The sequence below is a fragment of the Ornithodoros turicata genome, chromosome 2 (assembly GCF_037126465.1).
Source record: "Ornithodoros turicata isolate Travis chromosome 2, ASM3712646v1, whole genome shotgun sequence".
Classification (NCBI taxonomy): Eukaryota; Metazoa; Arthropoda; class Arachnida; order Ixodida; family Argasidae; genus Ornithodoros; species Ornithodoros turicata.
Window position 1 is genome coordinate 64914870 of NC_088202.1, and position 24605 is coordinate 64939474.

General features: G+C 47.9%; 2 protein-coding genes across 3 annotated transcripts in view; one reads left to right on the forward strand and one right to left on the reverse strand.

The window, feature by feature from the left end:
- The window catches only part of LOC135385510 (RNA-binding protein 42-like), a 162427-nt gene that overhangs the window by 22737 nt on the left and 115085 nt on the right, over window positions 1-24605 (forward strand). The gene's annotated exons all lie outside the window — the stretch shown is intronic.
- LOC135383635 (uncharacterized) overlaps window positions 6597-24605 on the reverse strand; it is a 29852-nt gene continuing 11843 nt past the window's right edge. The window contains exon 2 of the mRNA XM_064613020.1: window positions 6597-8220. Coding sequence (XP_064469090.1) covers window positions 7155-8213 — 1059 coding nt within the window. The 5' untranslated portion in view covers window positions 8214-8220 and the 3' untranslated portion in view covers window positions 6597-7154. The remainder of the gene's footprint in view (window positions 8221-24605) is intronic.

The following is a 24605-nucleotide window of genomic DNA, read 5'->3' on the forward strand; positions in this document are numbered from 1 at the left end:
CCTCGCGGTTTTTACCTGTCGCGGTTTTTGCTAATCGCGGTTTTTGAAAATCGCGGTTGTTGACTCGCGATTTTGTCTGTCGCGGTTTTTGACTCGCGATTTTTGGCGGTCACCAGTTCATCCCACAAATGCAGTCTACCATACACAACACAGAGGGACCTTCTCTCACGATATGTTATGCTGGTTGAAAAGGCACACATGTTCGGAGCAGAACATCATCTAATGAGCACAACACCAAAAAATATTTCGCGATGAGGTATACGAAATTATTCGGGTTCAGTGTAAGTGAAATACTATTCGTAAACTATTCGTAAGTATTCACAATGGAAATGTTGCTATTCGCACAGCTCTATTATATAGTGATCTTGGACGTTCCACCTCATCAATAAGATATTCTGTTTTGAAGGTTATGCATTGCTCCTTTAAGAGTTGTGTGGCAGCATCAGCCGAGTCACTGCTGTGGAGACAACAATTATCACCGTACATCGTGCATAGTGATGTGGTGATCTCTGGCCTGTGGTTGTCTGCTCTGTTGGGCACTTTAGCAAATACCCTCCAGCTGACTGTGAAAAAATGGCACCACACATACATGGCCGACCACATTTTGGACTACATTAAGACACATGAGCCTCCCCCTCGCTACAGCCATGTTAAAAGAACAAGGATATACATAGGTCCCAGTTATTTCTTTTATATTTTTTTGTCGGGTATTTCAAACATGAATTATTACGAAGCCGGTTCGGGATGCCTGCATACTACATCTTCCACTGCTCTGTGGAAGCCACTTGGTGAAGTATACTTGCTTCTTATTTCACGATGGAGAGAGTTGACCACAGTGTGTGCGTCGATTTCTATTTCCGTCATGGGGGAAGGAGGAACCCCGTGCTACAACATAACAAATGCTGCGAGCAGCTCTCAGAGCGTCCTCTACGGGTCAGTCGAGAGTATATCAGTGGTATTCTCGTTTCAAGTGTTGACACGAATCCTTCGAAAACGGTCCCCACGCACGCAGTGCATCCATATGAGGGGACCGCACAACATGTACATTGGTTTACGCATCTGAATGTCAGAAATGTTGCGGAGGATTTTAGAGTGGTGTTCTGTATACGCCAGAAAGTTCTGACTGAACATTTGTAAATGGTGCTTGTACATACAGTCAGAAGGACAACTTCGAAGCAGATAACACTTTGTAGTGGCCACACTACAACCATAGTCTAGCTGACGATAACGTTACAGCAATAAAAGCAAACAGGACGGAGCGGCTGAGTCAGCCCTGTGCGTCTCCCCATGCGACCACATTCGATGACCCGACATTCCAGTCGCCGTTGTTCCATGGCCCCTCCTTCGCTTTCGGCGACTTCAGGAGCCCAAGTGGACGATGCTGGAGACCAACCAGACCATCTCCTCCTCCTCCGTCCGCCTTCCTCCACTCTGGCTCAAGAACCCACGGGCCTGGTTTTCTCAAGTTGAAGCCCGTTTTGCACTACGCCGTATCAACGAAGCATCACCTCTGATGAAGTATCGGAATGCTGTCTCTGCAATTCTGATGTAAATTGCCGACCAGGTTGACTACCTCATGGCTTCACCGGTGCCTGACAATCCTCACAAGCGACTGAAGGAAGCCAACTTATCGCGCTCCGACTGCAGAGAACATTCCAAAATATGCCAGCTCCTCTCGACGGAAGAACTGGGAGGCCGGCGACCATCGCCGCTGCACCATCGGAAGAGGCAGCTCCTTGGCGAATCAGCGGAGAGCCAGCCTCTTATTCTTTTTTTGATTGCGTGTTAGCGGCGCGAAGCAACTGTGGCTATGAGAGGCGTACAGATGGAGAAAGGACAGCAGGAAGGAGTGGGGGCAGGGGGATTAGTATGCATCCTTGGCCGACTTCAGGGGGAACTGAAAAGTCTTCGGAAAACCCAGGGAAAACCTCAGACAGCACAGCCGGCGGTAGGATTCGAACCCACCACCTCGCACTCTACAGCACGACCTTGGTTACCACTAACGAGCGGACGCCTTAGCCCACTCAGCCATGCCGCTGGTGTGTCTTATTCTACGGGAGCTCTTTTCTCTAACGCTTACCCCAGCAAGTTAATTTAGTGTTCGGCTGCACCGATGGAGTGTCCCTCTATCGCTCGGTTCATTGACCGGGTCGGAGATTACTCCACCCCCGCCATCGCAGCTATGTTGCCCGGACCAGACACCGTCCCAGCTATTGGGTCGTTCGACGTTGCCATTCTTAACCTCCAGGGGCAAATTAGCGAACTCGCTGAGGCTGTTGCCGCACTACGTTCTGACCTTTCTCGATGGCCAAGATAATGACATTCCTTTTCTCGACGTCGTCCTAGCGTCACTGATTCCCGGAGCCACGTGTCCGACAACATCTGCCACAACGTTACCACAGAAGGTACGGGGAAAAGGCATTGAAGGGTATCCAGCTTTGCTCCTGGTTGGGAAATGCGGAGGTTGTTCAATAGTGGTGACTCACAACTCTGGGCCAACAACAAGCAGTCTCTTTTTCGTCACCGACAGGATCAGGCCATTGTTTCTGGTGGACTCCTGTGCTGAGATCAGCACTGTACCTCCTACCCGGTCTGACAGGGCACACGTCAAGTCGTCCACCACATTACAGGCCGTCAAATTCTCCACCATCGTGTCATTTGGCCTGCGATACCTGGTTGTTGTCATTGGCCTTGACTCTTCAGCGGGATCATCATCATCGCTGATGTTTCCCACGCTATCATTGTGGCGGATTTCCTGCAGCACTTTGGCCTCTGCATGAGCCTCTCTTGCAAGAAGCCTGTAGACGGAACAACCAACTTAGAGGTGTCGCGCTTGCCATCACAGCAGACGACCAGTAGCGTCGGAGCCGTATTTCAAATGTCTCGCTATGGGACTGTACTGGCTGACCTTCCTACAGCTACGAAACCTTGCAATCCATACTCCGGGAGCCTGAGCTTTCGGCAAAAACACATAAAAAGGACGAGAGACACAGGAAACAAACAGCTCAAATCAAAAAACAAAAAACAGCAGAACTCATACAGATATGTTCGAATCCCAACTGTGGGAATGAAGAGGACGATGGGGACAGGGCAACCAAGGCTAAACACAGGACTAAGAAACCAGGTTAACGGAAAGAACAGAAAGTAAGATTTCATAGAAGATGGTCAAAGGCAGGGTGAACAGTAACGGAAGGAACACAACTGCTGATGCTACAAATGGCCAAAGTCTCTCTAAACCTTGCAACTTAACAGTTCCTCCCAAGCACAGCGTGATGCACCACATCGAAACCACCAGTTCCCCTGTGGCATCCCGACCACGTCGTCTTTTCGGCGACCGTCTACAGATCGCTTGCCGCAAGTTTGACCATATGCTCCAACTTGAACTCATTTGACCTTCTTCAAGCCAATCGTCTTTATCTCTTCACATGGTGCCGAAGAAGGAACCCGGTGACTGGCGCCCTTGCGCGGCGGTTACAGAACCCACGGTGCTGGATCAGTATCCTTTGCGCACATCCGCAATTTTTCCAGTGGCCTTGCTGCTGCGTCGCTTTCCTGCACGATTGATCCGGTAAAAGCCACCAGGTTCCGGTAGCGCCCGAAGATATCCACAGGACCACCGCTATTACATCGTTTGGCCTCTACGAGTTTGTGCGCACGCCGTTCGTACTTCGTAATGCTGATCAAACCTTTCAGCGGTTCATCAGCAAGGTGGAACGAGGTTTTCTCTTTGTATTTCCCTACCTGGACGATCTGCTCATAGCCAGCAAGTCTCCTGAAGAGCATGAGGCTCACGTACGCCTACCCTCCAGCGCCTCGACGAGAACGTTCTCGTGATCGATCCCGGCAAATGTCTCTTCGGCGTCTTCACGTCGAGATCGTCAGACCACTACCTCCTTCCGAAGGACAGCAGTACTATTTGACGACGGTCGACCTCTATACCCGCCCAGTAAACCACTAATATCCCTAGGATATCCCTACAAGGTCGTGAACATCCTGAACATCTGGACATCCAAGCGATATCTGTGGGATATCCCAAAAACAACATTCGCGTTTGTTTTACCCAGTAAATAACTCATGTCCCAGAGACGTCTGTAGGATATCGTGCTTTGGATGTTTGAAAAGAAGCAGCCTGCATCCCCGAGGTATCCATGCAAGATCTAGTATGTACCAGATTTTGGGCACTGAACTGATTTGAGCCATTGAACGTCAGTGGGATGTCGCTTGGACGTCACCTGGAGATATGCGGATAAATATGTGATGTTTCACATGTTATTTGAACAACTTTTTTCTTGAGCTGAGAGCAAGCAAAAACTTCTGTGAACCTTAACTAGATAGGTATGGGGGAACAAGTAAAACCGTTATGTATCGTTCGCGTGCAGCTGGCCATGCAACGTATTTATCTGTGCGTGACACTGGGCGAGCAACAGTATTCGACCACTTTTACAGCTCCACTCGGCAGGTAATCACATTATAGACAATAGCCTGAATTAAAAACACAATACTCGATAGGAAGGAATGTCAGAAACGTTATTTGTTACCTTGAATCTGCATATACACGAACTAACTGCAAAGACGCACCCCCTCACCGTTACATATGTCTTACGCCGCAATACTCTTATAGTGAACGTGCCACAACAACTTTTATTTCAGTATATGCTCCAGCCATTTCGGCAACACACTCTATTGTGGATGCTCTGGTATCCCTCCGCGTACGTGGTGGGGTGGAAGGGGGCGCACAATGGGGGACCGCACCTTTAAACACACCATTAAACGCACCGCACTGAGCACGAGCATGAGCACTGCCACCGTGTGATACCGTTTCGGAAATGTTAATTCAGCATAGTCAGTGGGATAGGCCAAGTCAGAGGTTCTGTTCAGTTAATATGCTCCGGGCCAGCTAGGCCCTGCTAGGTTGGATCGTGCTTGGCGGCGAGACCACGTGTGTTAAGTGTGATGGGAGCTGTACATCAATGCATGCCTAATACCAATTAAATGCTGCATTTGCTAGCGCTGAAGCCATGGTTAAATGTCCTTAAGTGACGTCTATGTGACGCCCATGCGATATGAGAAAGCGGAAGAAATTCTAGTCGCAGGGACGTCCGCAGAAGAGACCGCGTCGAAACTGCTCGTATACCATTGGTCGACGAGCGCCGTTATGTCAGCCATGCACCGCGAGGTCGACGTCCTCCAGGGCTGTTTATCCCACACCGGGAATATTACGCATCCTTCGTCCCGGACTATATTCTGCGTGTAGATGATCATAAGCGATGATCATAAGCATGTCCGCATCTCGGGCTACCAATGCTGGACCTTCGTTACGAAGAGGCCCGCCAGGGGTCCCGCTACGAATCCATCCATCCACAGTGGTCGCGATCAATGGGTGAATTTTATCTACGTCAACGGGATCTCTGGCAATGTCCCCGCGACGTCTACACATCCACGAACGGATATCGTGTGGACGTCCGTAGGACGTCAATGGTTTACTGGGCGGTGGCAAGAGGTGGTACAACTTTCCGATGCCACTGCCGATACTGTCGCTCACGACATTGATGCGACATGGGTCGCACGTTTTGGCTGTACCGTTTGAATCACCACCGACCAAGGCAGACAATTTCGAAGCGCCCTTTTCAAGAGACATGCATGGTCGCCATGATCGAGCGCCTTCACCGTCAGCTCGACTCCCGAGAGAAGAGGGGGGGGGGGCGCGATGTAACGACCATTCTCATCGCTGCAACTATCGTCTAATTGCCGATAACGTTACAACAACAAAAGGAAATAGCACGGGGCAACTGGGTTAACTATCATGTGTCTGCCTACGCGATTAGACTCGCGAACAGGTTTATTCACACACGCACAAACAAAAGAGGAAGAAAAGTCATTCCAGGAATTAAATAATCAGTTCTCACATAACAATCCCAAACTAATACAGCCAGTTCTCATTTGGTATGTTATGTTACCACAACACATCTGTTACCGCAACACCCGATCTGGCGCGACGTGATAAGGTCCTTGTGACATAGCATCACAGTAGCCCGTAGCGGAATCCGTCCGGAAAACACTTATCGGCTAGCCGGTGGGTGATACAGTTCCCCAGCTGATTGACACGTGCTCTGTCGCGCTTGCAGGAGCACTGAGGTGAGCCCCCCCTGCCCGCCTTTTTTTTTCTGCAGCGTATTTTGCAAATAAGATGAGCTCCTACAAAAGAACGACTGGCGCAGGTGACATGTAGCACCTCATGGAAAGAGCGTATAGGAGAATGAGGGAACGTCGTGACGTAGCCTATTCGATGACGGCAACATTTCCTTGAGTTTGAGGAACGAAGAAAAATACAGAAAACACCGTTTTCTGTATTTTTCTTTGCTAAGTGGTGTTCTTCGCCTTGTCTCGCTGTTGGTGACCAGTACATATTTCCCCGTCTGTCCATTTCCTGCACGGCTTACCTACCTGGTATCTGAGGTCTTGAACCTCAGCCCGTTGAATGTCAGGCAGTGTCCTTCTGCTAGTTCACAAGCTGAGGAGTCAGTCGGAACACAACAATAGGAAACCACTCTGGACACTCAGAACGGCTTCCTATAGGGAAGATTTCAGGCTTAACAGTCGCCGCTGCCCCAAAGTGGGTGACAATTTATTCACGTAACAGTTGCAAAAATGCCGTGTATTGTATTCATGGAAAGGCGACAAACACAGCAACAGAAACGCGTCCGATAAATGCTCGTTAATAATTTCGTCATCGTTGCTTCCAGAAACATGATCGATCAGCATTTCTGCAGACTGCTGAGATTGCTTGGAAACGTATGTGCTAATTGGTTATGCCGTACGCTGAGGAAGTTTCGTTTCCTGAACTGTGAGTTTCTGTGTCGCTGGCACGTCTCAGTCAGTCTGCGACTGTCGCGCCGATGCCGACTCGATGTTTCCAGTATTACTACGCCAATCATTACACATCGCCAAATTCACTCAGTTGGTAGAAGGGCGACCTTTTTAAACGTTGTTCGCCTCCCCGAAGACACTTGAGGTGTCTAGAGTTACAGGCTGCTAAAACGCTTTTAAAAGACATATAAGGACGATGCTCAGAGGAGGCACAGCTGAAGACATGAACAGGGCAATGGTATGTCATGTACAGCAGTCATTCCTTTCTGGACGTAGCTCGCTGCGAGTCACCAGTAAGGACCGAACAGGTGTGGTATACCCCAGTGATTCCGTGGCCGCTTGTGCGAACGTGCTGTGTCTGGCGCTACATCAGACACGAGTGCCGAAGCTCTTGCCTGACCTACAGGTGGTTCAAGCACTCGTTCAATCGTCTCTGGCGTTCCCTCGGCGCCTTCGAGTGGCGCCGGCTTTTTTTGCGGATAGTGCAAGGGATCTCCAGCAGCTCCCCAACCTCTCGAGAAGAAGATGTCCCTCTTTGGCCACGGTGGGTCGTCAGTGGACCTGCGCTTTCGCCCTCCTGGGTGCCACCCTTTCGAAGAGAAAATGAACGGCAAAGAGGGCGGGCCCTGGTGGTTGAAGCTTTTACGACCTTTTCCCTGTGGCCTGCGGTGAGAATTCTTCCTGCGCGGTTCGGGATGACCTCCGGGAAGCCAGCTTTGCGAGACAAAGACGCTTCGCTTGGAATCTCGAGAGCCAAGGCGTTCCTGGAGGAAGTCAGTAAGAGCGTCCTCGCGACTGCCTTGCAATGTTAATATGCCTTCGAGGAACGGGAGCGTAGCATAGTGGAGGCCAACCGCGTTTTCATTCGTGTACGGAACTAAAAGACGATCGCTGGAACCGATCTCGTTCAGCCGATAGTCATATTCGTCTTCGCGTGAACGTTGACGTCGCTGCGAGCGGTCCTCAGACCCGAAACTTTCTTCCCAGGGGTCGCTAGAGTCGTACGCCGATGATGTGAAGTAGTCTTCGTAGGGTGTCGTCGCCATCTTGGTTGCTGCTCCAATGGCCGCACGGTGGTTGAGGGCCGACAGGTCTACTAAGAGCATGCGGTTGGATGAAGACGACAAGGAAGTGGGACCTCCCAGGGAGGACAGGGCGATAGGTGTCCTTACGGACCGTTTAGGGTTGTATTGGTTGTAGCGACGGTGGAAAGGATGTTCCTTGGGCGGAGGGCGGTTCTCACCAGCTTTGTGGATGTCGTGACTGCTGCCGATGGGACTGGCTATCAGAAGAAGGGTGAACAGGGTGACGTAGTAGGCGGGACGGGGGAAGCACTGGTGAGACATCGATGACCTGCAACGACACAGTATGCATACAATACATTAGTGTCTTTTTTTACTGTGCTCCGTACAAAATAGTAACAATTGCGCTGAGAAATATGCAAAGTACAGCGCAGTGACTGGTTTCGGTCAATAGAGTTTCCTCAAGTGGTCCTCCCGCCCTTGCTCACCTTTGCGTTACTGTTGCACAGCAAGGTAGGATTCTTCCACCATTCGTCTTATAAAGTGGGGTATAAAGTGGGGTTGTTTTATCACGACCCACCGGTACTTTAGAAAGAAACGAGAGAGCTAACGTACGGATCCCCTGGACGGCTGCTGGTTTTGCAGGATTCTGTTTTAGACAAAATTATGTCGGAGTTGTCGCGGAATTAATTCACAGACCGACCACTGGGGCGTAGCTCATGATAATAGTTGTCTCGCGTCGCAGTTCGGAAAAGATCGTCGTAGCACCGTTGGCATGGACTCTGTAGTATGTATAGTCTCGGCGAATAGACCTCTACCCGAGAAACGTCATCATGACGTTGGTAGACAGACTGAAACCGAAACAAATAGGAAGGGGAGGGCTGGGTTCCACGATGGGCACTTGTTCGTTGCCTCCTACTGCAAGAAAAGTGGGACCGAAGGTCGCATCCCTTTCAGGGACCATCGTAATCCCCTCAAGACCGTGACTTTCGGGCGCGACCTTCTTCGCCCATAGCTTCGAGCGTAGTTCAACTCTACCAAATTGGTGGTGCTATCGAACGCTATGACGTCATTTGTTTACAAACAGGGAGAGGTCTATTTACCGACGTCTTTTCACTTGATATGTTGCTGTACGAACGCGAAGCAGACGACCTCGAATGCAATCACCTGCGCTGCGCTTCCATTCGTGTGCCTGGCGTACGTCATTCTGGCTTAGCTGCAGAGGGAGTACCAATGTTTAAAGCTGGTTTATTTATTAAGTAAGCTATTTTCGGAAGAGAGACCTGTGTCAAGTAGACTGAAGCCATGCCAAACATTACCGTATCGGTCTCGTACACACCTTTCCGGATGCGATAGTTCCTTTAAGGTGCGTATTGGATTGGCCGTGATTGTTCAGTTGGCCCAAGGGCACTACACTTCGGGGCAGGTGTAACGGATAGAATTACAGTCGAGGGTTGATACAACGAACCCTTATTAGCGAGTTTTAGTATACCGTTGGTAACGTCAACAACCGTCAAGTTACCGAACCTACCGGAACCAATGACAACGTGCGTGATTCAGAATCTTATCTGCTGGGGTGCGGTAGCCTTCCGGGCTACCGGTAGTGGTCTAGTAACACGCTCTGTTATCCAGCAGAAAAGAAAAAAGAAAACGGTGTGTCAACACTACGCTATAACCAAACCAGGAACAAAGAAAAGCATTGCCTTTGTGTTTAACTATCGAGTTCACAGACTGTGGACAGATCCATAGCCTCAATTTCCAAGAGCTGGGACATCTATTGTTGCAGCGAGCGATAATGAGGTGGAAAGGAGGCCACGAGGGCGGAGCAAAGTGGCCGGAAAATCCAGGGCGACCGCGGCCTTTTATTCGCTGCTTGAGCCTTGGAGACGACTTCCTCCCTGTTGCTATGGCGAGGACGCTCGCCTCCCGAGCATCGGTCCGCGTAGAAATGGCGCGGATTCGCGCCATTCGTTCGCGCCCCACGTGGGCATACACGAAGTTGCGCAGACGCGTGGGTGACTCCCAAATACCAAGTACAACAGAAAAATGATAACGCGCCTTGCCATGCAAAATTGCCAGTGTCGAAGATCAGAAGAGACAAAAATAGATTGAAGTAACAAATCCAGTGAATCTAAATTTTGGGTATGTTTTCGTCATTTGATTAATAATAACTTGAACTTTACCGTGAACCCAGCATATGAACTTTCGAAAATGCTTCGATTTTTAAAGAGCTGGAAAATATTAGAGAAAAATTACAGGAAAATATAAATAGAAAAAATGTTTAGGCACTTCGCAGATTATTTTGCTACCGAGGAATAATACAATATTTTCTGTTCAATCATTCCTGAAATGAACGGTATGTGATATATTGTAATATATCAATATGTAGTGTGCCTACCACTCTCACTGAAATGCATTGGGTTATTCGCGTCGCATAATATGGTATATATCCGCTTGTGAACCCGCACCTTTGCGTTCAATTGACTTTAATACAAATGAAGAAAGGTAATACTCCGGTCTCATCAGTGCTTGTCAATAGTGAAAATGGCCGCATTGAAACTTTCTCTTTGCTTGGACTAGCTATCAATCTGTTCATCGCATAGAATGTTACCGGGCACGATTCTTTCTGCACAAAGTGAAGTGGCACTCAGTCATTAAACTTGTGCAACACGAAAGTCCCTCGTTACTGCTCCAATAACACAAAATTCCTCCAAATTCGGTCTGCGATAGTGTGTTATAGCCAGGTCTGTTGAAAACGAAATTCTGCATCATGTTAAACGGACTGTAAGTTGAATGGTAAGCCTCCATAAACCGCGTTCTTCTGAAAGCTTCTAACTTACTACGTAATAGTTCTCTTGTACATAGAGCAGTCTTTTCGCGATCGAATTTGAAAGATCGGTTTACAAAGCAGGAGTTCGGTGTCCCTCATCTTACAACGATGACACCCAACTGGCGCCACCTACTGCGAGCGCTGACAAGCTCGCATGAAACAACTTTCCCTTTCGCGCATGATCCCTCGGAATTTCCTGATGCAACACGTCGGACGTCGAAGATGCACGGTTGGTGCATCCCAGAACACTGCAATATGGATGATGCTTCCGAGCTAATCCGCTGGAAGCTTTGCGCGCTGCAGTGACAGGAAAGCGACGTTCACCTTGTGGTCGTACAAACAATGGATGATGAGTGACTGTCGGAAGCAGACGACGCAAACGAGAGAGGCAAACAGAGGGCACAGGCGTTCCTGGCAGGCTACAACTAACAACAAGCAGTTGAAGATCTGTCGTCATTCTTCGAAAGAGGTTTAATAGTAATAAGTATTGGGCCTCAAATGTGTCACGTTATCATTCGCTATCATGTGGTACCTGTCCGCCTGTTCCGGGGCAGCCTCCCGCTGCTCCTCTTCTGTGTTCAGCAAAATGCTTAAAAATATATTAGTATGCAAGGTATGAAGAACACGAGAGCTTACGATTTGTGTGTGTAGTCACAATGACGAATTCTATGTCGTGTTGCATAAAAGCGTGCTTTCAGTCCCTTTAATCATGTTGGCAGATCGAACAATCAATTCAAATGAGCCCGGACTGATTACGCTTATTCATTTTAAAGGGACCATGAAATGACATTTGACAAGCCTACGATCATTTTCAATTTGTTCCTCTGTACTAAAACATTCACCCTGTGAAATATGAAGTTGAAAATCGTCCAGATAGCGAAAATATTCGATATTAACCACGGCCGTGAACGGCGGCTGCTACGACCCGCCTGCGAGGCGAACTGGCCGTCACATCATCATACACAGGGGATGTTGCCGATTCGCAGACGGTCTTTTGCGAGCAAAGTGCAAAATTTGCGAACAAGCTTGCAAACTTCGTCATGAAATATGTTTTAATTTGACCTGGAGCTAAGATCGTATCTAATAGTTGGCACCAGGTCCCCCAAACTCACCTCGGAAAAGCGTGCAACGAAGAAGGCCGCCACTAGATACCCCACTGTTGCCGTTCCGGATCACTTCAGCGCGCTAAGCTTAGCGACAAAATGTTTTTGTTGTTTCTGCGAATGATTCTAGTCTTTATATGTCCAAATAAAACGCGTATAACAACTTTCTCTGTCGTGTTTCACTTTTTAGTCCGTTTTTAAACGTGTTGAGCGATCGGAAGGATCTAGTGCACGGCTGCGTGCATCACATAGCGTACCTGTCGTACCAGGCGCTGCAGGCGCTGCAGTCGTCCATTTCTCCTTCGGTGACTTGGCCTGGCTTGGATTGTGCTTCAACTGGATATTTAGCGCGCTACAATCCACGCAAGCCAACGTCTGGTAACAATGGGGTATCTAAGGGCGGCCTCCGGCATTGCACGCATCGGGATAGGAACAAATACATGGGAAAATGGCTACCTTGGGGGACCTGGTTGGCACAGAATCCTACCAGAAGTGTAACGTAGCCGTTGATTGTCAGCATGGTTACAGGAGCACGTTTTCCTTTCTGAGCTGCTGCTTCGTCAGAAAATGTCTCTGTCGTTGACCTTTTGGGAACTGCTGCGTACGGCATGATTCCGGCATGGTTGTTGTATGATTCCTAGACGCTGTGTGCGTCGCATAATCTCTTCCTCCATCGCTGACAATTTGCGTTTCGCCATATTTCTACTGATTTCGACGGCAGATATAGGACGTCGTTGTTTTCCAAATCGAAACCATGCACCCACGTGGTCCAGCTGGGTGTGTGCTCCCAGTCGTCCACAATTGGCGAGAGGACTGCACGTTGATGACGTAAGCCCGCTTCGAAGGGATGGCGGTCACGCCCCTCTATTTTTATTTATTTATTTATTTATTTTATTTATAAATACTGTTGACCCTTGACGAGCCGTAACAGGAGAGATACAATTCACACAGCAAATATTAAGTACAGTAACTACTCAGTCAAAACTAAACCTGCAGTTCCTGCATGCGCCAAAACTAAAAAACACTCACCCATACAATATAGAAAAGGAGAAACAACAACGGAAGAACAAACAAAAAAGCGAGAAAAAACAAATAAAAGAAAAACAAACCATGAAGCTGATGAATGGACGTTTACATAAAGCCATCTAATGCCCTAATAAAAGCTGGTACATTGTGCAGATGTGCTACTATATTTCCTGGGAGCCTATTCCAATCTTCAAGAGTACGAACAAAATATGAGTGCTTAAAAATATTTATTCGGCTTTGGAAAGGTTTTAAAGAATAGCGGTGACGTGATCGCAGTGCCATTCCCTGTTCCTCAGGAACAATGTAGTGATTTGCCTCAATCCCTAATTGACTATTCATTATCCTACAAAATGTCTTTAGTCTTTCAATTTTCCTACGTTTTTCTAATGTTTCAATTTTTGCCTGATGTCTTAAGTCCGTTACTGAAACGTGTCTGCCATAAGCACAGTATATGAATCTCAAGGCACGGTTTTGAATCCTTTCGATTTTTTCAACGTGTATCTTCTTATATGGGTCCCAGACATTACTCGCATACTATTTTTGCGCGGTAACTGCGCCCCCGGTGCGCTGAATACGGTTAAAAGTCGATGTGTATATGATAGTGAGGGATAATGAGAACAGTTTCAGCAGAGTACTCAGTACTCAGCAGAGTACTCGGAATTCGCGAAAATCATTTCATAGTCCCTTTAAGAATACCGAGAGTACTCAGTTGGTTCTGCTTTCGTTTTTATAGGGGATGTGTTGGAACTGTGAATTCTCAGCATTATTATGTATTCCTGCAGTTCTCCGTGACAGTTGCGTAGTGAAGCTGGAAAACTGCACCGATAAGAGTTACCTAGATTTTCTATTTCTTGAAGCCGTTGTCGTTCCCTGGCCATATACCGTTGATTTAGTACTAATTACTACCTTTCTGAGGTTACATCCCATTTCGCCTATTCCCATTTTGCCTAACCCGGATTATCGGATTAAAGAGGCGGGAGGGGTAACAGCCGTTAGGCGAAATGGGACTGCCGTGCAATCTCATTAGGCAAAACGGGACTGTCGGCAAGTAGGCGTTACTTACACGCTCCGACCCGATGATGACGTGTGCAAGAAATGAATGTGCTCGTCGGACAACTACCTTACGTCGTCCGAAACAAAGACCCTTTACATTTGCAAATATAAGGTATAAATATAATGTACAAATATAACAATAAACATTTTACAAACATTTTACATAGTGACTCCTGATGGACAGCATGACGAATGAAACAAGGCTTCGAGCCATGTTCAGTGTCACCTGAGCGATGTTAAATATGGAAACTGGTGTCACTATAGTCGTGTCTTAATTTAACTCTTTTTTTACTTTCGTGTTAGCGCCGCGAAGCTATATGAGCGACGGCGAGGTGGCTATGAGCGACGTACAGATGAGAACAGATGGAGAGAGGACAGCAGGAAGGAGTGGGGGGATAGGGGGTTAATATGCGTCTTGGGCAGACTTCAGGGGGAACTGTGCCGGTATTCGTCTCGAAAGTCTTCGGAAAACCCAGGGAAAACCTCAGACAGCACAACCGGTGGTAGGATTCGAACCCACCGCCTTCCAGTTAGCACGACACTACCGAGCGAGACGCCTTAACCCACGTTCAACCTAACTACCGTATTTTCCGGTGTATAACGCGCGCGTTATTCGGTAAAAAGGTGCTCTGAAGAGGGCCTGCGCATTATCTAACGGTGGGAGTTATACACGGAAATATTTTCCGACAGGAATTCCTTTTCTGGCCGGTGTCGTACAAATTCTAGTCTCCTCCAGGGTGTGCTGTGAATTTCTCCCAAATCACTTAGGGTCAGTTGAAAAAGCCGGCGCAGGGCGTTGGAATTAATAAAAAGTTGTGATGCTACTTAAGAATGTCATTGAGCAGTCAATAATTCAGAATGGCGAACGGGACATGATGTCGTACCTCGATGCCGTGGGACATCTAATGCATATTGAGTAGAGCTGCAAATTTGGAAGAATTTTGAAGTGCAGAAAACAAAGCTGCCCTTTTAATTAAACAACATGTAAATAAAAACTATGTTTTTCACTCTTGCACAGTCTATATTTGTGAACCAACAGATGAGGGAAGAAACCCTAGTGTAATATGAATTATAAATACAGACCTCATGCTTCAGTGAAACCAACAAGGTTGCATGTAATGTTATATGAAGATCCGAAATTGACTTTTGGCAGCATGCCAGAGGACCGCCTTCTTTCTTACGTAACACGGATTAGTATGCGAAGTGGGACTGTCTGCAGCATACATTAGGCCAAATGGGACCCCCTGCAGTTCGAGGTCGGTGAACCTGCTAAGGGATGGCGAGATAATCTGCTAAGAAGCATTAGGCAAAATGGGAATAGGCGAAATGGGAAGACACGCTTTCTGACCTTGAAAGACCAAGTACCTATTTGCAGTCTGGTCCGCGAGTACACGGGTCGCGGTATCTCTGGACGAGGTGCGCTTGCGCACTTCAAAAATAGAACTTCTCCGCATAACACGTATACAGCCAACCATCATCCCGAATGGTATCGTTCACTCCCACGGTTTGTTGGAAAGTGGAACCTCTTTATACAATTATGTTAATAAGCATCCCGTTCGTTGGTGGTAGCCAAGGTCGTGCGGTAGACTGGGAGGTGGTGGGTTCGAATCCTACCACCGGCTGTGCTGTCTGAGTTTTTCCCCGGGTTTTCCGGCAGACGTTGCAGACGAATGTCGGCACAGTTCTTCCTGAAGTCGGCCCAGGACGCACACCAGCCCCCTGTCCCCGCACCCCTTCCTGCTGTCCTCCCTCCATATGTCCACAACTGTACGCCGCTCATAGCTACAATTGCTTCGCGGTGCTAACGCAGAATTTAGAAACGACTACGTTAATTGCCACAAAAAGGTGTACAGCCCGCGTTTTCCACGAATCGCGTGTGATAATCCTATACCCTATAATAATCCTGCTACTCTTGTCTCGCTTTCTTTCCTTCTTTTCTTTTTGTTTGTCCAGGGCTGGCGCTCGTTAACGTCCTAAATAGATGTGACCAATCGTCGCTTCCTGCCGTAATGAATCCTTACGTTACTCAAACGAGCAACTTACTGTCTACGCAGCTCATCTGAATGGGACAAGCGGAATCCCCTCTGACCCACCCACACAATCTCCAGGTCGCACACTGAATGCTGTCACAATGTTTATCGAGCCACACCAAAAATAGCGCTCGTACTTTTCGCTCTGCTGGACAGCTGTGGGGTATTTAATCCAGCGGACGGGCGATTAGTTTTGTCCACTTCCGTTTCCGGTGCACCATTTTCCCCGTTTTCTTTGGTACGTGAGTTCTTTCTCGTCGAGTGCCCGCTTATTTTTCTTGTCGCCTGCGTGTACGGCGGACAACGGAAGCCACAAATGGCGCCGGTGTGTTTGCCTGGTATACAAGGGCTAATGCATAGGAAGAGGCGAAGGCCAAGTCTGCCGAGTGCCCTTTGGAGTGAAGAAGAGCGTCGGATCACGCGAGCTTTGCCTCCGTTTTCTGACCTTTTCGTGAGTAGCGCCTAGTGGCAGCTTTATGGGACGGAAATATAACTAATGACTGTGATGAGCGAAGTATCCATTGACGGAATGACTTCCAGTCAGGTTGTCTGAGCGAAGTACCGGGACATATGTAGCCTTTTTTTTTTTTTTTTTGTATTTATTTATTTTTTGTTGAAACGATATCGGCGCCCGGGAGAATAGATCAGTGCACCAGTAGATCTGCTGCCTTTTTCGAGATCAAATCTATAGGGCGTGGATGCGAAGTATCGCTTTATCTACATGGTTTCGAGTCCGGACATTCTCACTGTAGCCGATATGCCGTGCTCACTGCCTAACGCGAACTACAGCCGCACGGACTTTCAAGGAGTCGCGACAGTCGTCATAAAGTTTGCACCTTTCGTGGAGATATCAAGCGTTTAGCGAGAAAATTCGCTCGAAGCGCAAAATCGGAGAACGGCCGTGCCGCGTTTTTCCATTTATGTCTACGCACGTTGAACTACGGGGCACGCAGCGGAAAAGAAAGGGTGCCATGCACAAGAAAATATATCTCGCTAGTGACGAATGCGCCCGTGCCAAAAGTGCAGTGATTTATCCAGACCCCCCCCCCTCCCCTACATCCCCGAATGTCTTGCGACACCCTCTAACTTTTTACCTGTCCGCCCCCCCCCCCTCAAAAAAAAAAGAAAAGAAAAAAGGAGGGAGGAGGGGGGGGCAGGGCCGGAACACAGGGCAGAAGACGGTCCCATGAGTTGCCAGTCCCAGAAGCCCATGTGTTCTCATGTTCATTGAGTGGGAGATAATCGGTTTCAAGGTTACGGGGACGTTTGAGGTCTACATTTGACAACTCTTTGTACTGGTAATGAGTACAGTGCACTTTCACTCTTTCCGCATTCTTGTTCCAATCTTCCCTTTCTACATTCCCACGCAACGTGCCAGTCCGAAAAGCGTCACAATGTTTATTGGGGGGAAAGACACGACGTTCTACATTCCGCCGCCAGGGGCGACGTGAATGTGGAAATGGTCCATTCGTCTTCTTTTGGCGCCTGCTTATGGCTCGGCACTCGTTCGCGGTTCGCACTCCTTGAATTCAGCCCATACGCGCCTTGCACACCCGCAAGTTCAGACTCGCCTGCGTATCTGGCGCGCCGCAATGACCGCTTCCGCTCCGTGACCTACTTTCCCTTAAGGGTGAACCGCATGGCACGAAAAACTGTCCGAAATCTGGCCGAATCGAAATCGGGACCGAACTTTTTTTCTGTGCATCACCGCATGCTACCGAAATGCACTCAGAATTTCGGCCGAAGACTTCTGGCCTTGGGGAACATCGCCTTTCAACCATCCAGGTCAATGAGATAATCCCTGTATTCATAGGGGTAGAAGTCGCACACACGGCGACAGTCAACCCCATTGCTACGTCATCGTTGCTATGGTTCTCCTTCCGGCTGGATAGCCATTGGATGCTTCTACTTTTCGGTTGGCGTCACTTCCCATTTCGGAGGAGAAATCTGGCTTGGCCAGATCGGGCCGAACCCGGCACGGAAGTCTGTTCTCCGAAAAAAGTTCGGTCCCGAATTCGGTTCGGAAAGAATTCGGACGCTTTTCGGGCCATGCGGTTCACGCTTTACACTCAACTGTCCACCGTCTCCACTGCCCTCCTTTTTCGCGCGGCATACTTCCCTCTGCACGTTTTTACCGGATCGACACCGACACTTTTCCTCGAAACGTCGCTTCTAATACTAACGCATTAATCCCATTTTCAACAATTCAGGAAAGAGAACGATCTCATTCTGTGCGTGCTGTGCGGTGAAGCTCTGTTTTTAGAGTGTAAACGATTCCGCGCGAGAGGATATGTCTCCAGCAGGGGTTCACTCCCGTGTCAAATGTATGGATATATGCAGCTGATGTTGTTGTTGTAGGCAGCTCCAAGCGTATCTGCTTCCGTTCACTTGTTCGTGAATTTTTTTATGTTTAATTTTCGGAAGTAAAGGGAGCGTAGCGCGTATATTTGAGGATAGAGGGATTCTTTCGTGCGTGCGGGGCTTCATCGCCCTTCTGTTCTCGTTTCCATTTATCGGTGTGTCGTAAAAGCTGCAGTTCCTGTTCTGTTTGTCAATCGGTCGCGCGTGTTGGATAAATAAACGTAGGTACCGATAATCTCGCACTCGCGGCCAGCGCACCCGAGCGGCCATCGAGAGCTGCGTGGTTCGAGTCCCGCCGGTGCATGGCTTTTTCAACGACTGCCTTATTTTAAACGATAATGTTTCGTGCTTGCACAGTCCGAGCTGGATACGCAGATCAAAGCGTATTTCTTCTTTCAAATATCTCGCTTGACCTGAGAAAATTAGAGGAGAGAGACGGAACAAAATGGTACGCATCTGAAATATGTTTTCCGTTCCGCTCTGTTAAGCGCGAGACCTTTCAAACACGAAACCTTTCGAGGCGTCCCTTTGAGGAACGGAACCTGACTATAAGCAAACGGAAAATCTTGAATTGAGAAATTTGAGGGATCTTTATCCAGCAGCCCGCCGTTGTGCGCGCGTTTAATGTAACGCGGTGCTTTCGTTATTCGGTTCCCTGAAACGTCTTCGAACGCAATTCGAAGCTGTTTTTACGGTGTCGTTACTGTAACGAAGTAGCTTTCTTTGTAACTTTTAACTCAAATACTTACTTTTGAGTTCAACTAACTTCTTGATGAACTCTCTCCTTTTTTTTTGTGTGTGTGTGTAACTTTGTAAACTTGTATATAACGCGAGTTGGGGGGGGGGGGCGTCCCCCCTTTGAAATGAGAAATGTGCGAACCGATTGCACATGCACGTGCACGGCGCCGGTTAGACTTCGTTCCCTCGTTGTCGCACGTCACGAATTCAGCTTTGGCCGTGTATTCGGAGACTCAGCCTGCATTCATGAAAGCGACGAGTAGTGCATCTCTAATGGCGGAGGACGCTATGAGTAAAAACGTCGCACTCGACGCAGTTCTACAATATGCACGCGCCGGTGGCGCATTCGGTGGCGTGTCCGCCTGCTGATCCCAAGATCGCGGGTTCAAACCCGGCCGAGGACGGTGGCGACTTGGTGCAAGAAGTTGCTCAGACACGCCGTCTTCCGCGAGGCACGTTAAATGCGGTATGTCGAGATTTCGGCGCAGGAGGGCAAAGTTGTTCCCCTCCACTGTGGCGTCGCGACGTAAAGCCCCGAATTATTATTATTATTACACAATACGTGCAAAGGATGACAACTCATCGAACTTAGAATTTCTATGCCTGCTCCGTCGAAGAAGTTTATTAGGTAGAAGTTAATTAAGTTACCAAATGCCAAACTAAGAAAGTGCGTAAAGGCACGGCTTATTTCAACCTAGTGAACGCCGGTGTAATGTTGATCTGTCAATAAAGCGCATTGCACTGCCCGTTGTGACACTAATATCAGAATTAACTATAAATAACTACTCCAAGTTCAAGAACTAAAGACAACAAATTACGTAGGAAGTAACTACTGTTGAGATCCGGGATATCCCGAGTCCTGGGATGCCGCCTGTTTTTCACGTCCCTAAATTCCGGATTTTTTTTTTCCCGAAGAATTTCGGGACTCGAGGGTAATACTGCAAGTCTATACTCTCTGCGCGATCGAAGCGGCGGCATATGAAACTAGGGGCTGGTTATAAATCTAGGACCGGCTAGATTATGCGCAATTATTTGTTCTTAGCCGCCTCACAGGCAGACTTGTACAAAATACTGCGCAAAAGTATTTAAAATAAGATACTAAATACTCTACGGAAAAGTATTTAAAATAGAGGACAAAATACTCAAAACTGAAAGTAATTTGAGTAGAGTACCAAATACTCTAAGAAGTATTTAAGATACTCTTTAAAGTACTTTAGTATTAGCAGTAAGTGAAACGCGTATTCTGAACATGGCCTTACAAATGAAGGGAATAAACTTCATCAGCCATGCATATCTTTCATTTGCAACGTCTTGGTGTCAAGTAATGTTTGGTGAACTTTGGTGAACCAAAGTAAACTTTGTTGATATGTCCTGACCCAAAACTTCGTAATCCCTCCTGTATGTCGGTTTGGGTCATTCAACCTCTGGCACATGTTTATTGCTTTGATGACCAAGGAAATAAATGCCGGGATTAACTTGTACCTAATCCCCAGGTGATTCACCTGGCAATATGAATAGGAACGGTTTTCTGACGAAGTTGGCTATTGAGAAGCAAGGCTAGACTTGGGACCAGCCTATTGTACAAGAGGATAAATGACAGATTCGCGAATTCCCAAAAAGAAGAAAAAGGGGGTTAAATTCCAGTGAGCTGAAAATCTCGGCATGGCGGGAAGCGTGCTGGATATGGCTTGACGAGGAAGGAAAGTATTTTGAGTACTGAGTAGCAAATACCGAAAAAAGTATTTTAAATGCATTAAAAATACTTGTCGCAAAAAAGTATTGAGTATAGTACCAAAATAACGGCAAAAGTATTTAAAATACTGTATTTTGAGTACGTACTCAAGATACGTACAAGTCTGCTCACAGGCAACCTAATATAACGCACGCATATATTTTCTTGTGCTGTGCCGGTTAGCGGACCGGGCTGGGATGTTGAGTATGACAATACAGGCGCCGGAGCACAAGCGGCATAAGGCGTCCCGCTCTTCGGTGGTAGACAAAGTCGTGCTGAAGACAGGGAGGTGGTGCGTTCGAATCCTACCACCGGCTGTGCTGTCTGAGGTTTTCCCAAGGCTTTCCAGGCGAATTTTGGCACAGTTGCTCTGAAGTCGACCCAGGACGCATAGTTGCCCCTCTGTCCTCCACTCCTTCCTACTGTTCTCTCTCCATCTGTCGGCATCTGTACGCCGCTCATAGCCACAGTTGCTTCGCGGCGCTAAAAGAAAAAGAAAAAAAAAACACGTGCTGGAGCTCCGTGGCTGGCTTTGCGCTTCTTGGAGGGGAATCGTCGACGTCGAACTAGCTATGTGCCGCCGTGCTCGTGAACAACGACAAAAGTTTAAAAAAGTTTAATCGGGGCTGGCTTATTTTTGGTATGACGAGCCGAAACACGACGCCGAAACACGTGAGGCGATTCAACCACCGTGCGGTTTTACTTCTTGCGTGCCGAAGATTGACTGAACGCAAAGTACAGGCAGGCATGTGGCAAAAAGCCCTTGGGGCCCTCTAATCACCTCCTTCAACGCCACGTGAACCACTCGCTTGGCAAATAAACCATACCTACATATTTTCGAAAGCGCCTGCCTTTCCATCAGCAGCCAAACAGCCGGGAGCTTCCAAGCAAAGCACCTTCTTGTTGCTTTCGTGGTTTTCCTACTTCAGTTATTCAGTTGAGATAGTAAGCTTGTTTTCGTCCTTGATTCCTATATGAAATGAATCGCCACGCTCTTTTTGTTGGGTAACGTCCTCACCTCTGGTTTTATGAGACGAAATAGCAGCTCGTAAGCCAATCCGCAGTCGTCCTGGCGTGCTCCGGACGCAGCCTACGCAGTGCATTTTCCTGTGTGGAGCAGCTGTCGATCAAGTGAGATTGATATCGATGGAAACCTCGTGAAAACGAGCTCTTTCATGAACCCGTGACACAGTGAAGATAGGCAGAGTGTTAACGTATCACTTTGAGTGTTCAGATAAGTGACTGCGACATTTTGTGGTATCGAAACATTTTGTTCATTGCCACAAAAAGGCGTACGCCTCGCGCTTTCCACAAATTACAAGTGGTAACATTATCATTGTGTGTAAGGCCGGTTTCACACGAACGTTTTTCGCGTCCGTGTTTTTAACGGAGGCAAAACGGACCCGTTGGAACCTATGGGAACCGGTTGCCCTTAGGTTCTGTTTTTGAAGCACACGGACGACGAACGGTCGTGTGAAACAGGCCTAACTGTTGGCCTTTCACGTGTTTAGTTTCTGTTTTTATTCCGTGTTAGCGCCGCAAGGCAACCGTGGCTATGAGCGGCGTACAGATGTGGACAGATGAAGAGAGGACCGCAGGTAGCAGTGGGGAACGGGGGGGAGGGTTAGTATGCGTCCTGGGCCGACTTCAGGGGGAACTGTGCCGACATTCGTCTGGAAAGAACCTCAGGGAGCACAGCAGGTGTTGGTTAGGTTTGGTTGGTTGGTTGGTTGGTTGGTTGGTGAAGATCTGTTTTTAGATGGTTCTGATAGTGAACGTAACTGGAAGCGCGCGTGCCATTCGCAACTCCAATCGGGTGATGGGCTACCTGTAGGTTTCGGGATTATTATTATTACTTTTTTTTGTGTGTGTGACCTCTCGTCAAGATGTTGCATATAATTCATCAAATGCGACTCGATGTGGCGTTTACAGCTCAGTGGCGTCACCGCTTGGGACAAGTTGACTCTGCAGATATTGTCTCTGCTGTAGAAGGTCTAGACTCTAGAGTACATTCTTCTTCATTGCCCACACTACCAGCTACATTCTTCTTCATTGCCCACACTGCCAGCCGTCCAGAAGCGCACTCTCCGGGTCTCTTAATCAGCTGGATTCTCGCCTCCTCTCTCAAAATTGCTTGGTCCCTGACCAACTCCAACCCACCAACGCTGTGCCCTCAAAGCTCTTTTGACCTTTTTGGACACCATAGGACTTCGATGCTTATTGTGAAGGGGCTCACTATTTCATTCCCCACATCCCCACCAGCAGTGGGGTATAGTATCCCCCCTGGCGATGAAATTCCCCATTCATCATCTCACAATAAAGTTGTCGTTGTTATTGTGTATCGCATGTAAATTGTGTGTGTGTGTGCCATATTGGGAGGGTGTTTTTCGATGTTTTTTTTGTTTTATTTTGCGAGATTTCGGTGTTTTTCGTCCTGTAGTATTTCGCAACTGACAACATCTTTATTTCGCGATGTGGGTAGGGAGTTTCATCGCCAGGGGCGATACTTTTGCAACTGAGTGAATATTCGGAAGTCGAAGAAAAAACCGACAACTACTGAACGACGCCCTCACGAACTGAATGAAAAGCTGTTATGCGACAGAGCTACCACACAACGAGATCTGTATCACGATTACTGTACCTAACGACGCGAACGTCTCCAAATCCGGATGTTCCTTGACGGTAGTCGCAAGGCAGCTTTCTCCCGCGTCCCATCCTACTGTCTGCGTTGCAACAACAATTACTGCCTTTTCAAGAAGACAGTTTGTGCGTCATCTGTTTCAGGAGGGGAGGGGGGAGCAAGCATGTGACTCGGAGAAAAAGGGAAAGGAAAACCCCAGGAGCTGGAGGATTAATATGTAGACCTGGTAAATGGCGAAACGGACCACAACATGCCGAATGTCGAGGAGAGTATATGTGATTGGAACCCGCAAAAACAGTTTTTCGGCCCGTATTGCTCTGAATTCTACCGGCGTATGTGTTTCGGATTTCTTAAAAATAAATCTGAAGCACCGGTACCCTATAGGTGCATGACATTCGTCGGGACCTGTGTCTACAAGTGCTTCGCTCGTCCACATCAAGTATTCTTCGCGGACATTTTGATTGCTTGAAAAAAAAAGAAAAAAAAAGAAATGCGGAATCTGCCTCCCATAAAGTTACACTCCGTTTAGCAGCCACGGGATGTCACCTAAAAGTGGTGATGTTGTTTGGAAAAGTTTTATCGCGAAACATCTCGTCTCCAGAAGACCTCGAAAACTGATGCAATTATTGTAAGGTGCCTATGCCATAATTTACTCTTTATTTAGGTGCATTTTCCAGAGATTTGTACATTGCTTGAGGTACATCCCTCTCTGGACATACCTATAGTATCGATATCACTGGGATAACTTTTAATCCCGCGAAAGACAGAAGTCCCTTGGAAGTACTGTACAGTGGGCTCCCACCGCATGTAATGTGACTACGTGAGAGATTTATTCTGTGTCTCCCCCCCCCCCCCCCCCCCCAGATACGCCATTGCGATTTAAAGCGGTGGTGCCACTTCGATTAATGTTAAAATTGCATCACGCACTGTACTGTCACGCCCAGTACTGACCAGAAGAAAAAAAAAAGGAACATTACGCGTGGTAGCTGGGGAGATGGAAACCCTGTAACAAGCTCCCGCTTCAAGCTCTGACGTCAGAGACGAGGGAGCCTCGACCATTGTCATTGGTTCTGCACGTGATGCTCGTGACCTCGCCCGGGGCTGCCTCAGTGGGGGAATTCCTACTATACTCCCTCTCCCCCACCCCCGAATCTGTTCCGGACCAATTCGGGTTAAACACGATTTCTGCTCGAATTTCAATC